Source organism: Crassostrea angulata, chromosome 10, assembly GCF_025612915.1.
Source record: "Crassostrea angulata isolate pt1a10 chromosome 10, ASM2561291v2, whole genome shotgun sequence".
NCBI lineage: Eukaryota > Metazoa > Mollusca > Bivalvia > Ostreida > Ostreidae > Magallana > Magallana angulata.
In genome coordinates, this window is record NC_069120.1 from 38517279 (window position 1) to 38532416 (window position 15138).

The following is a 15138-nucleotide window of genomic DNA, read 5'->3' on the forward strand; positions in this document are numbered from 1 at the left end:
ATTACATTGCTTGGATACATAACTGTAAAATAAACATATTTGCTTCTATAATTGTTCACAAAATATCCCTCAGTAAAGGGCTACAGATGAAAGACTTTAGAGCCCTTTGGTCCCCTCATGTTAGGGGCCAGCCCCTTTTTCTCGATATGAAATGAAAGGTCTTGTAAATATAAACTTTTTTTGCATTACATGTGTTAACAAAATATTTTTCAGAAAAGAGATAAACTAAGAAAACCATGAAAAATTACGACGTTTTTTTAGTCTCAATTTTCGGGACCAGGCGAGCTTTAACGCCTTTTGAGCATGACAAATATGAATGCCAAATTGCACATCTACAATCTCTTGTCTACAATCCCTGAAAGTTTGAACTCAATATCTTTTACCGTTTAGGAGGAGATCCCTGGACAAGCCGACCCTCTGAAAATCGCTAAAACGTCATTTTCTCAAGAACGGAAATGACGTCATCAAAATTAAAAAATGTATATTAAGTTCGGACTAATATCTATTAGATCTAAAAATTTCACGAAAATCGGTTCAGCCATTTCCGAGAAATCGCCTGCACAAATTTTGCAAGAAAAAAAAAAAATAATAATAATAGGGAAAAAGAAACCGAACGAAAACAATAAGGTCTTCTGTTGGAAAACGGAAGACCTTAACAAGAGGGGGAGGTATTGAGGTTGAAGTCATAAGTGCAATTAGGAAAAGATATAACTTTCCTGTCCATTACTTTTCTACATTAATTTATGCAATTACAGGTATGGAACATGACCAAATTCATTTACATTTTTGTTCAGATTGTATATATGACATTTTCATAGTCATATTATTATAATTTATGAAACAAACTTCATGAGGTCAAAGTTCAAAAGTCAAGGTCCCATGAGGAACACCCAAATTGAGTTAGGACACACATGTCCTGTCCGCTTGATCATTGCATTAGTATATTTGGGAAAGTGTCATGCTCCAGTTAAACTAAAATTCGCAATTCTCCCAAAACTGTCAGAAAATGATTTAGGAGCATTGTCATTGAACTAAAATGCATTCAAATTATACAGGAAATAGAGTGTACAGCTCTGAATCTCCCAATCACCTCAGTGTTTTTGTCTCAGTAAGATTTTGATGTAAGGTAGAACAAGTGGTATTGATAGCTGTAAATATTAATTTCAAAAGATGTCAATTTATGCACATTTTTCTTGTTTTGTTTGGAGGGAGAACTTTTGTCTTTTGGAGTAAAAGAGATGTGTGCTGAATAAATTATCTTGTATTATATGATTTTTGACACCTCATCATAATGTGAAATTCTAAAAACAAATATCAAAGGCAGATGTTTCCTGTAAAATATAGTCTGATCACACACAAACTCATCAACTCCACCAATTTTATGTCAACCTGTCATGAAATTTACTAACAATCAAGAGGAAAAGTACATGCAAACTCTAAATGGACAGTTCTGATCATAAAAGCAAAGAATACATTTCACACAAGACATTTATGATTTGATGTTATTCTTTTGAAATATGTATAACTATATAGGATTAATGACAGATGTAAGATTGTTAGGGCATGATTAAAAGAAAAGGAAATCTGAGTGTAAGAAAGAAGAAGATAAAAAAAAATTAAAATAGGATGTAATTTTTAAACAATTCGTGACTATAAAATAACATCATCTTTTGAGGAAGTTATCATGCATCATAAAAACACTGTATACAAGACATGATCCATAATCACTTCTGATTCTTTATGATTTAACTTTTTAAAGTTTAGCATTTGGAATCCCCCCCCCCTTTTCATATCTCTCAGGAAATATCAATATACTGTCTGGTAGCATTCCTTTAGAATCCTGTCTTAAAAAGACGACATTTTTATATGTGTTTCTGACCAAATTACAGACATTTATTCGGTCTTGAGTAGATGTTAGATTCCTGTTTTTACTTTCATTTTAATGTGGTTAACATTGATGGTACATGTACAATCATTACTGCTTGTTTTTCCTGTTGTAGAGAGAAATGAAACAGAAATTTAATGCTTGTAACGTGACAAATTTTATGTGCCTATGTCTCTATTTTTCCATGTTTTTTTTATAGGTTTGACCAGTAAAAAGTTCTCGGAAATATTCTCCAAGGCCTTTCTTATTCCCCTGGATGAATCAGACAACTTTTTCAGACTAGAGGTTGGTCTTCAAATCATTCTCTTCATGAAGAAAAAAATTCTGATATGTGCTAAAAATGTAAATAATATAAAGGCTCAAGCCTCTAGTACCTGTGGCAGATTTTATGAAGCAGATATGAAATAGTGGAAAGTCCTTTACGTCAAAAGTTTGGTTGTCAATACGAGCGCAAGGACCATTGGCTTGATTGATTGTGTGAATAATCATGCCTATTTTTTAATCAAGCATAGAAATGACATTGGTTGTACATGTATAATTACAGTCAAACTTCGTTATCTCGAACTAGATGGGACTGTTTAAAAACTTTGAGATATCTGAGTGTTCGAGATATCGAGAGTAAAATACTAAAAAAATAAGTAGTTTGGACTTAAAAATCACTTCGACATCTCCATTGTATTTGAGATATCAGTGTTTGAGATATCAAAGTTTAACTGTACGTAGAATACTATAGATATGATTGGTCGGAAAGTGTCAAAGTTTTAGTGTTTTTAGGAGGCGGAATGGTCAACCAATAAAATTAACTTTCATATCTATTATGAAATTTTTGGAAATTTTAATTTTAGCTGCAAATTATAATTTAGTGAAGAAAAATTCTTGATATCTTGGCTTTAAAATTTGAATATTTTGCCTTAACTAAATGAAAAGTTCTCCTTCTGAAAGAAATATACTGGTAGTCTAAAAATGGCCACAATTACCCATACCTGTTAAGGTTGTATGGGACACTTCCATGTTGGTACGTATTGTTTATCGAAATAAACAATTAAATGAAGTATAATTATATAAGTAGTTTCTCTCTCAATATTGTCACCTAACAATGACAATGAGTTCAATTCCCGCTGGGGATTTTACAATTTTTACCTCACCAAATATTTTTAAAAGCTATTTTTTTTGGTTAAATATTATAAAATTTGAAAATTCTTTAGTAGTGGAAGTATTTTAACTTTAATGTACATTAATCTACATTGATACTGACAAATGTCTCATACCACCTTAAATTTATAATTTCTTAATAAAAAAAAATGCTTTTAAAATAAGTATATTACAAGTATTACAAGTATATTGACATACTTAGGAATACAAAGTTCTTCCTTTCTTCTGCTTTATGTTTTCCAATACTACCATATGTACTGGTATTTTTATTTCCTTACTATCATGATTTTATCATTGACTGTAGGTGAAGCATCTGAATCTGCGTCGGTACGCAGCCATGTTGGACAGTGCAGACATTAGAGATGACCTTGACCTGGTAACAGAGGTCCATTCACCCAGTGGTATGATATCTGCTCTATGTCAAAAATCTCCAAGATATGTAGTTTAGATTGATAAAAAGTTTTTAAAACATTGAATGTATAATGGTTTAAAAGATAAGACTTTTTATAGAACTTTTTTTAATTTTTTTTAGGACAGTAAATTTTTCTCTGCATTGAGCTCCAAAGAATTTTTGTTAACTGTTAACAGAGTATTAAGCTTTTAATCTTCAATGTTTTGACTTTCAGCTCTGCCTTTTGGTAAATGTTCGTATCAAAACTTTGTCTTTTTGACATCAATCTAACTCTCTTGTTCCTCAATCGGAGTATACTTCTTCTCGCCTTTGAAATAACAAGTTTGAATGATAGATGGTGATTTTGCACATCATCCCTATAACGAAGCCTAGATATGATGTATTTAAGTACGCTGATTATGTTAATCGCAATTACTCAGTTATCCAAGACTTTTCAGTAACTGACATAATCAAAGGGAGGTAATTCAATATACATGTAACATATAACCAACATAATCAAGATGCATACAATATTATTGAATTCAAAACTTTGACATTTATTTTTGAATAAAAGAACCAAGTATAACAAAGCAGAATCATATAGGGAGATAAAGATATTAAATTCTTTTTTAAAGATTTATAAATACCAGTATCTTTCCATCATGATGGCAGAACCTTAAAAACTTAATTTTCCCCCTCTTTTTGCACATACTTTACAAAGATAGATTGAAACCATGCTATGGTTGATTTTTAGAGTTTAATTTGTTCCTCTCTGCATGATAAACATTTTTTTTTTCAAAAGTCCCCTTTTTCAACATTGCCATCCAAGGCTAAAGCATGAAATCAGATGTCGCACTTCAGCACCTTAGTTCATGATTTGTCTGTGTATCGTTACATACAATAGTTCAACATGCAAATGTCAGGTTATTGTTAGGCATGTATAGTAAAGGAAAATGTCAATGACAGAAAAATGAATATGTCAAACCATGTAGAATCAAAACTAGTTTTCTGCCGTAGTCTTCTTTATATTGAGATTGTTAATTGTTATTAATTTATTCTCTTATAAGACATTTTCTATAAATTATTTTCATGGCATGTACAGGGCAAAAGAAGTCAAATTAAGTGTTTTGGCACAGTTTTCTTTGATAGTGCAATATTAACTCAAAGGTGATAAAGTTTAAAGCCTGATACTGGTTGTCATGGGGAAGCAAAAGTCACAAAATTAGAACAATTCCCATATGCAATTCAAACTACAATACAATGCCCTTTTGTTCATTGTTTTGATTATGAATTTTGTGACCGTTAGTTGAAACTTTTACCGTTTACTTATTTTAGGGGAGGTAGTTGCACGAGCACCATCTTTGGATCAAAATTATTTTGACCCAAATAAAGTTATCATCTACACGACCCGCTACCAGATGATGAGGTAACTTAAATATGATTGCCAAACTTTTATTTTCAGAAATTGATCTCATGGTAAAATTTCTCATCTTTTGGTTTACATTGAATGTGTTTTCTAGGGTTGACAATAAGCATATACCTTTCATCAAATACTAATAGTAGTATAAGAACCAATGCAGTGAAGATGTTCATGTTACAGATGTATTTAAAAGTGACCTTAAATGTGTGTATGACTTCTGAGCTCTATCTTTTAGATCAAGGTCCAAGCCATGGAAACCCCGACGTAGAAACGTGACCTTTGATCAGTTACAGATACCCCTCCCGTTACCTCACCCAGGGGTCATAGCTCTGTCTATATACAACAGGTAATGTACCTACTGGATCTAAGTGCACAATGAGTAATACACATACATATCCATACCTGAATTTTCTTTGTTCACCTTTACCTAAGTAATAAAGAGAATGGGTTGATGTACTTGGCACCTAGAACTATTCTTAATTTGCATATATGAAGGGAATTTTAGAGAGATGGGGTAGTGGTCAGTTATCTAGAAAAGGTAGAGGAAATGCTTGATATTATGGCATGGTTGTTGTTTATTTATGAACTTTCCTGAATTGTAGAGAGCATGAACACAGTCCCAATAATATAGAAGATGCCTATTGTCAAAGGATCCTGAAGGCCTCCAAAGAAGTCCCCTACATTGACCTCGGGGAATCCATGACAGAGGAGGAGATGGAGTTAGAGGCCTCCACCCCCGAGGATGGTGCTGAGGGGGAGGGGGACTTCCTCCACATCGCCCAGCAGGAACGGACCTTCTCGGAGGAGGACATGGCCCGGCTACAGGACGTCAAACTGAAAGAGGTGCGAGTCACAATCCACTCCCCCGAGGGGCCCCCTTCCAATGGGAGGGAGGGGCGTCCGATCCCTTTTGTTGATGAGGGGGATAATGGGAGGGTGGTATACACTGAGCCCGAGGGGGACAACACTTGTGTGGATGTGTAGGGCCCACATGCAGATTCTGTGATACAGTTTGGTTTATTTTTTTAGGGGTCTCAGCAAGGAAGTCTTTTATCTGCAATACTCTCATATTTCACCTCATTTTTTATGTTGGAGCTTAAGGTTTTTATGCTCGTTGCTTTAAATGCTTTTCCTATATTTAGCAGTCTTATTTTTTAATTTCTTCCATGCTATGTTTTCCACCTTAATGAATTGACTATCGGATGTGTTCCTGGAAAAGTTGAACTGGTGCTATATGTTTATGTTTCTGAGGCACATGTCCTCTATCATTTGTTTTTCGTTTTCCTGTAAACAGCTTAAATTTGTAAAGGTCATTTGTAAGTATAATTTTACCTAGAGACATCAATGTATCCCATATTGGACAACATCATAAGTAGGCCATGCAAGGGAAATAACTCTGCACGTCATTCTGCTACTGCTACAAGTACCGTACATGTATGTTCATCGATATCTGACATTCAAGTATTTTATATAGGTATGGTATGTAAACACATTATCATATATTTATCTTTGTACTAAAAACATTGTGTTGTGCATCAGATGTCATATAATTATATAAGTTGTTTTGCAGTTTACCTTATTTTAACTTGATTTGCCCACAGTTGTGCCAAAGTACCTCAAAACGATACCAGACTTTTTTTTTGTACGTATAGTGTCATGTTTATATATTATTCATGTATAATAAGGTAATTAATGCAAGAAATGTATAAGCATGTAATATCAAAGGATTTTATGAGTTGTGTATTCATTATTTTTAAAATTTAAGTCTATAATGTACTAAATTGATATGATTTGTGCTGTGTACATATCAGTTAGCTTCGTCAAGTCTTCCAGGCACTGTGTATGTGGGTACCAGTATTTTATAAATGTTATTATAATTTCATGAATCGATCCATGAAGGCAACAACCAGTTTTTGGACAAGTAATTTCCATAACATTGATGAGTTTCTCTTTGAAAAAACCCCAAAACAAAACATATAAAGTCTGTCATTGGAATTTTGTTATTATTGGTTGGATTACTGTATGTTCCTTAATTTACATGAGTACTTAATTCCGCAATTCAGCCGTTTTAGATCAAATCGCGAGAACATAATATCGCGAATGCCAAATTTTTCTAATAGTTTCATGTAGTTTACATCTGTCCGAAAAAATAAAAGCGAGATTAAAAAATTCAAATTTACTTCTCGCGATTTTACATGGATATTAATTCCTCACGTTTAATTAGGAATCTACTGTAACAGTATATTTGAACATTTTCTTCTTGTTACATTAATGGAATGTTAATATACATCCACTTGTAGATTTCTGCATGCACAGTAAATGGACAAAGTTATTGTTAGTTGTGCTGCTTTGGGAATATAAATGCACTCAATGAAATACATGTATTAACATTAATTTCTTTTTTTAAAAGGCATGCTTTCGTAAAGACTGTATACTTGTTTAAGAATGTTTTACAGGTTAATTTTTTCAGAGTTGTGAGAGAGTTTTTTAATTTATTGTTAGTCTTAAGATTTATTGATGCAGAATGTTATTTTTGCCCCCATGTCTGATGAAAATATAAGCTTTGAGAATCTGGTGATATTTTTATATGCTTGTTTTATATAGATATTACTCAAAATACTTTTATCTTTATACACTATTTTAGATCGAAAGTAGTGCTTTGAATTTTTGACAGGCAATTTACAGGTAATGGTGTGTTGCGAATGTAAAAGTGTGAATTAGATAATTGAATAAAGACATGTAGACTAGTTAATAATTAAAAATTTTATCATCTTCATGCAGTTTGATACTATAATCTGTCCAAAATTATTGTTTTTGTCACATTTGGATGATTTTTAATGAAAATGCACATACTTACAAAAAAAAAAACAATTGGAATAGATGAAATGGAAAATACCCAATATTTCTTTATCGAATTATCTTTATTTTTCACACTTAAAAAGCACAGGAATGGAAACAGATTTCTTTTTCAATGAAAATTATATTTACATCTGCAGCTACAAAAAATTCTTCTTTTATTCATTTTTCGGGGAAATCTGATACCTCATGAATTTTTAAAAAAAAATATGTTTATTTACCGTCAGTTGTTTTCATATTGATGTATGTTGTTTTATGTGCATTTGTTAGTATTAAAATGTACAGTTTAAGACCCTTGTCGCATAATTTAAATGTGGTGTATATTTCTGGTATATTAGGGGGGGCTTTTTATTTGGGAATGGGTGTTTTTAAGGGTTGCCTGTCTTGAATGCAGAAACAAAAAATTATATGGAAAGAAGGACAAACTCTATATACCGGGTATATATTTACATGTATACATATAACAGAAGCCTGAATTGATATTTTTTTCAAAAACAATACTGAAACTTGTGGATATATCAGTGTGGAGATGTGGATTTAGTGGATAATAAAGCTATATGTGCATAGTAATCCAACTGAAATTCTAGTACCGGTACATGTATTGTTACATTAATCATACTCTGAAGAGCATACAGTTATCATCATGTTTTTATAGTGTTTTATTTTCAGTTATCAAAATTTAAAATACTGTGGAGTCATCATTGTTTTTGGGGGACCAATGTTCTTGGCTTTTGTGGGCAACTCTTACCACCTATACACAATCATTTGTTTAATATTTATCAAAATTATCCTGATTATATACCAATGAAGTTACGTCCCCATGAACCAAGAAAATTTTGGCTACCCTCAAATAAAAATGATTCCATAGTTTACCTGTTCACTGATACACACTTGTGAGGCTTGCTTGTAAAACTTGCATCGCAGTTCTTGATCCTTACATTGATGGAAGACAGGGTATCATTCATGAACTTCATAGACTGCATTCAAGATTATAGTAGCTATTTTGTAAATCAATGCATTCACTGTACATATAAAGTTCTAAATTAATATTTTAGGAAAAAGAGAAAGAGGTAAACTTGTGACCATTTTGTGCAATTTTTGGTTCGTTTACATGTATAATATGTCAATCCAATTAATCAATTATGCAAACAACAGGGAATTTTATTAATGACAGTACGTTTATGATAATAAAATATCCTCCCAAAATGGCAGAACGTATTATCAGAAAGCCATAGCCAGTCTAGCATAAACTCCATGACCGGGAAAGCTTATTCAAATTTTATTATTATTCTCAATCCACAAGTAGGTAGGCAATACTTCTCAGCTTTTGGACATATGAATATGAAATTAATGTATATTAAAAACATGCAGTTTTCAATAGATGCTTGCATAAGCATTATGAATTATTCATAAAAACGAAAAGAATTCTGCAACTTGGCACCCAGTATGTAAATGCGAAATTGGCAAAGATTTTCATTGGTGAGCAGAATGTGGTCTACTCTATAGCCTTGTGGGCAAATAGTGGACTATCTATAGCCTTGTGGGCAAATAGTGGACTACTCTATAGCCCTGTTGGCAGATAGTGGATTATTCTATAGCCCTGGAGGCAGATAGTGGTCAGAAATCTTGAGTGCAGTCCTGTTACATTTTTTGTTCTTGTTTTTCTAGTTTATGTGTTTATTTGTTTCAGAAGTATGAATGAGGACCTTTGTGCATGTTGGACTCAGTTTTGTCTTGAGGAGTTTCCGGTTAGAAGATTTTTGTGTGAACTTTTTTGAGTAGAGTGTTGTGTACATGTGATTTCAGCTGCTGTGTACTGGCACTTGCCTGCTTACTGGGTATTTCTGATCCTGTTGAACTTTTGCTCTATGTCTATGTCCATGATTCTGCAGAAGTGTTATTTATTTTGTTTAAAGATTTTAATTGCTTTTTGTTTACCACTTTCCTGTTTTATTTTCATGTTGTTTTTTTTTCTTTCCCCATTACTGGCAACATTGTTTTGACCCTTCCCAACTACTAAACAAAACCTGTTCAAGACCTTTTTAATGCAAGTCTTACTGTACGGTAGTTATAACCAACAACACGCAACAGATAAGTATTTACAATCAAGTCTTGCTTGTATATTGTTGTTGTGTCTAGATTGAAAATCGAGTCCTTTTCAATAAGTGCTTGTGATTACAAGTAAAACAGAAACTGGTCAAGTGATAAAATGGTCGCTTTATACAATATATTGGGATGGATAAGACTAGTTGTTTTATGGACTAACCCAGAATTTCCAGAGTTAATATAAAATTGTTAGTACATGTACTATTTCATGTACATCACATAACTGTTAAACATGTCAATGTAAAACAATACATGTATATGTAAAAACACAAATATAGTCCGCTTGTTTTAAAACAATATTGATGTAATTTTTAATAAGAAAATTTAAGGTTCACATACGTACCAATTGCTATTTCACATCTGTTTCTGCACAAGAGTGCCTTTTCAGTTGGTGGTTGTGACCTGAAATTTTGATCAATGTTGCTCTACTTTTTCACAATTAATATGTTAATTAGACTGCATAACCTGGAAGCTTGACTCAATTGCCTATGTGATATATTTGTACAACTGTTAATTAAACCACAAGTATAACTCTTATTGCATAATCTGTTTCTGACAGCATAATTTTCTGTGCAATTGTTTTCCACGTATTATTTTTCTCTTTTCTCACTGTAGTTATTGTCAAAATTGATAACAATGGATTTTTTGTTTTGTTATAGTTATAATTTTTCCACATTTACATGTATTAAGCTTCATTACAATGTCTATATTACTGGCAAGCACTGGATGTAATGACTTGTATGAAATTGATAATAAACCTTTCACAAAATTTTTTGTTCATGCACTTAATTATTAATAAAGCTCTGGATATGGGCGAGATTTTTTCTGGTACAAAACATTTTGTAGGTAAGATCAAAATAATTTGATTTTGGTTCTTGTGAACAGCTCAGTGAAGTGACCGGGCCTTGCCTTGAGCTAGAATTGTCCCAGAAGGATTACCTAGAAGGGCTTCTATAGGATAATGCCATGTTGATGATGATGTACAAATGACCTTCTCCTTGACTAATGACCTTAGATACAATGTATTAGGTATTGATACAACTTCAGATTACAAGGAGAATGAGCCTCTAGCTACAAAATTAACCGTACACAGTAATTCATTTTCATTGGTAAATAAAGTGGATGAGATAGTTACATTTTTTTCCTATATCATTGTACAGGGAATTAATATCTGAGCCAAAGCTTTTGGGTACTATGAAAGGACAAGAAACTTTTGACAAAAACTGGTATTACATATAGCTGTGTATTTTAATTAGCTTTTTTGACAGAATGCAGCTTCTGCTAAATTCAGTACTTCACCAAATGTCGAACATATAAATATATAGGTGTATTCACGAACAAGCCTTATCAAATCCAAGCCAACCTGTTGAAAAATCATTTTCTGCCAAATGTTTTACACACCATATTGTTTTTAGAGGATTGGTTTACTGGAAAAGCACTTCTAGGATTAAATAATGAAATAGACCAAAAACCCAATAAACTGTTGAAGGATACTTGTATGTCAGAGATAATTACAAATGCACTCAAAACTCTTCAGACATTTATTTAAAAAAAAAAAAATCAGTTTTAAAAAATTGACAAGTATTACTTGCAGCAACAAAGTCATAACATTAAAAAAAAAAAAAAACAATTTGTGGATCCATGATGCATTGCCAAAAAAAAATTGAATCTGGCAAAAATATCAATAAAATAACCACTGTATTTTGGTACACAGAGAGACATTTTACATATACATTCTATATCCAAATGTAAATTGTGCCATATGCAATGCATATTTAAAGACAAAAACATAAGTATTACATATGAAGATTCGAGTATCTTTCAACCGAGAAGGTGTTATGCTTCGCATGAAATTCCTAGATAAGCCTTATTCTGGCATTACTACGGACACAACTGCATGAATACCAGTAATTTGCACTTGAATGATGTTCTAACTTTTATTTCTTAAAAAAAAACCCATGTTTTTTAAAGAAATAAATCTTAACAAATGTGTTGCTTATTTGTGTGCCCTCTCCCTTTCATGAAATAAATCCAACAGGGATATTTTTCTATACAAGCACTACCAGAATTTACAAAAAGATTGTTTTTGTTTCATCAAAATGCTTCTAAGTTACTGTAATTTTTCTCAAGAAAAAAATTACTTTTTATAATTTCCCTACCTACCATAAACAAAAAGTCATGACAGGGCAAACAAATTACATTGTGATTGTTGCCTAATATTGCAGAAAATATGGTGGCAAACAATCCCTACTATTAGATTAAACATCAAAATACAAGTTATACCTGTACTATGAATATTACCTTAACATAATAAAATTTATTTATAAATGATACATAAATGTACCATTTACTTGGCCATCCGTTTCTCTGTTCACTGATCTATCTGTATAGTGTGTCATAGCTAGTACATGAGGACTTGTTTAGAAGATCTACACGTTACAGAGAACAGGTACATAAATAAATCTACGACGCTGTACAGTTAGACGAGTTACGACAATGCTTACTCGTGGTATCTTTGATACCCATGATGTAATCACATTTCACTCTACAATGTTCACTTAAGCTTGAGTGTGGGCAGACTTTTACATGCAACTCCATAATGTGAGGTTGTCTTGAACAACATAAACAACAATGAACTGTCAATATGCTTATAAAAAACGCTAATATTTAAGAACCGGCATGCTTTAACAAGAGAAACAAAATTTGAATTAATGATATCCTGTATATACATGTAGTTTTTCTCTTAAAATTACTGACAACCCATCCCACACTACAATCTCGCAAATAAAGAAAGATATCCTTTATAGTATGGTAGACTTTCAAATCTTAAGGATCACAACTCACAAAAACTTGTTTCCCTGTATTGTTGGTTAAAATATACAGAGTATAATGTAAAGGTATTGAACGTACAAGGATATGGATAAAAACGTGATTCTTCAATGGTTTGAAGTTTGATAAATAAACAAAAAAAGAAAAATATAAATGATCCAATTTCAGTCATTTCTACTTTCAACCAACATATCCCAAGAGGTTTTTCATCTCTATCAGTAGTTATTCTTAACAAAAAATATGCCATTTCACTCTTGATTTATTCCTTAGAAATCTCAATAACTTTGTGAAAAACACACTCCTTACGATGTCTTTAACCTTTTTGCACTAGTACTGGGACCTTCTTCAGAATCTGAATCCTCTTGCTGTCTCTTAACGGGTTTGTCTTTAGGGATAGCACTTTGTGGGGGACAGGGCTGAAGAAGCCATCTCACATTGTTCTCCAGAAAGTCTCTGAGCCCTGGGGGCAGGCCCACCTCCTCCAGAACATCAAGGTGAGGGGGGATGACCTTACGCATGATCTGACAACACATGAATTGAAGGGACGTGGGGAACGAACTGTTGCTGATCACTTTCATGCCGCTTCGAGCTGCCGTCGACGACACAACGGGATACAGCGTTCGACCCTGAAGACCTTGATAAGCTATTCCTGCAATAATGTGAGAACAAATTTAGTCATTGACAAAATAATGCGCAAAAGAGACACAAAGGTGGATCTGATTTTTCGAGAGTTAAAAAAATCACCTTAAACATTTACTAAAACCAAACATATATAGATAAGCCAAAAATATAAACAAAAGGAAATAACACTAAAACTCAAAATTTTTTATAGCATACCTAATGGTTTTCTGTTTTTATAAAATGATAAAGTTCCATGCCACATGTCTAAATGGACCCCAATGATGGCCCCCTGGCCAAACTTGCTGGAGTAGGATTCCTTCAGTTGTTTGTGCTGGATCTGTCCTGTGTAGGAGATCCCCCAGGAGTTGCTGTCCAATCCAATCATGCTGCAGAAAACATGTCTACAATGATCCAGGTCCAAGTCACCAGTGCATACACCAATCATCTGGAAACAAAAGGATGATAATATTACCGGTATATTAAACTAGAGTACTCCGGCTATTCTCTTTTCTTTTTCTAAATTTACCAAAGTCAATGCTGTATTTTATCATTAAATGTCAACCTTTAAATAAGGATTTTTGCAGCAAAATTTGACAAGAAAAGTTATGGAAAATATAAAAATATGTTTTTAACTGCACAGAGTATGAAATTAATCAAATTTAATTTACTCCTCAATACCAGTACATTGTACTGTATACTAACCATATCAGTACCATACACTGGTGTGGTCATCTTTATCTCCCAGAAATATTGGTCATTTTTCATGGGCATTGTTCCCCTTACTGCTGCTGTCCCACAACTGTAGTCGATGTGAAACATCACCTCCCGAGAATCGTCCTTAATACAGCTGGCTGCTGATTTTGTGTCATCATCCCAAACCCACTCAAACTCTAAGGTAGATAAAAGACAATTTCTACAAGTACCTTTAATATGAACATTGAACAAGGAGCATGAAGGTTGAGATGGTAATAATTTGGTTTGTCATCTGATATAACACACTAATTTCACTGCTTTGTCCTTGACTGCATTGGCTACTTTATTAATGACCTTTAATTATAAATCAATATGTGCATGCAAAGCAAATTCATACATATTATGACTCAACAATGTATAATATTATAAATCATATTTTGGGCCTTTGACAGCTGTTCAACTTATATACTCGTAACTCCAATTTGTCACTTACTTGTATTTTCCTCTCCACATCTGCAGAACTTTTCTCTCCCACGCTTTAAACAGTCACAGAAAGACTTGCTCACTACAGGCATTCCACGGGATGCCCTGACCCGTGGTGACATCAAATCCTCATCCTCAGGCTCGGGCTCAGAGCATTCTGACAAAGCTTCCTCCTCGTCACTGCTTATTTCCCCCGACTTAGACTCAACCGCAAAAAGTTCGCTCATTACTTATCCTTAGCTTCACAAAACCACATAAGACATTTGCAAAAATACCAATTATACTACATTTTGACAGTCAACACTTTCTTACTTCGTCATATTTTTATCAAACGTCTACATAACAATGATTTAAGGATGCACTAACTACCCGAAGTCCTCCTAAATACTGAATTTCTTATTTCTTTTTTATTAAAACATGGTATTTTAACAACATTTATTCTCGTGTTGACTATTGTCTAAACGCAATTTAATTAAATAATTATATTATAGTCATGCAATGATGTTGATCATAAAACACCAAAGACATAAATAAGTAAAATAACAGTCTCTGAGAACCCTAATAAGGGAACAAGAATAATATTTTTTTAATATACAATCTGATTTCTATAACTGTTTATCTTTTAACCAAAACTTGCTTCTTCTTATAAACTTTAATAAAAAAATGAAATTTCCAAATAAATCCTCAACAATCTGGTTATTA

The 15138-nt window shown here is 32.9% G+C and overlaps 2 protein-coding genes across 6 annotated transcripts in view; one reads left to right on the forward strand and one right to left on the reverse strand.

Annotated features, from left to right (window-relative positions):
- The window catches only part of LOC128165435 (uncharacterized), a 75635-nt gene extending 65056 nt beyond the window's left edge, over positions 1-10579 (forward strand). For 2 of the 5 annotated variants that reach the window (XM_052829963.1, XM_052829959.1), the window contains exons 29-35: positions 2085-2170; positions 3342-3438; positions 3664-3681; positions 4764-4854; positions 5084-5194; positions 5451-5691; positions 6143-10579. In XM_052829963.1, the coding sequence (XP_052685923.1) occupies positions 2085-2170; positions 3342-3438; positions 3664-3681; positions 4764-4854; positions 5084-5194; positions 5451-5691; positions 6143-6184 (686 nt within the window). In that variant the 3' untranslated portion in view covers positions 6185-10579. The remainder of the gene's footprint in view (positions 1-2084; positions 2171-3341; positions 3439-3663; positions 3682-4763; positions 4855-5083; positions 5195-5450; positions 5692-6142) is intronic. The other 3 variants (XM_052829961.1, XM_052829962.1, XM_052829960.1) reach the window with 3 other exon arrangements.
- A 754-nt stretch (positions 10580-11333) lies between these two features.
- LOC128165440 (SPRY domain-containing SOCS box protein 3-like) lies at positions 11334-14864 on the reverse strand. Its single transcript, XM_052829975.1, has 4 exons — positions 14447-14864; positions 13963-14150; positions 13477-13705; positions 11334-13288 (listed from the first exon to the last, which is right to left on the reverse strand). The coding sequence occupies exons 1-4, from the start codon at positions 14661-14663 to the stop codon at positions 12942-12944; spliced, it is 981 nt and encodes a 326-aa protein (XP_052685935.1). The 5' UTR covers positions 14664-14864; the 3' UTR covers positions 11334-12941.
- Between the last annotated feature and the right edge of the window lie 274 nt (positions 14865-15138).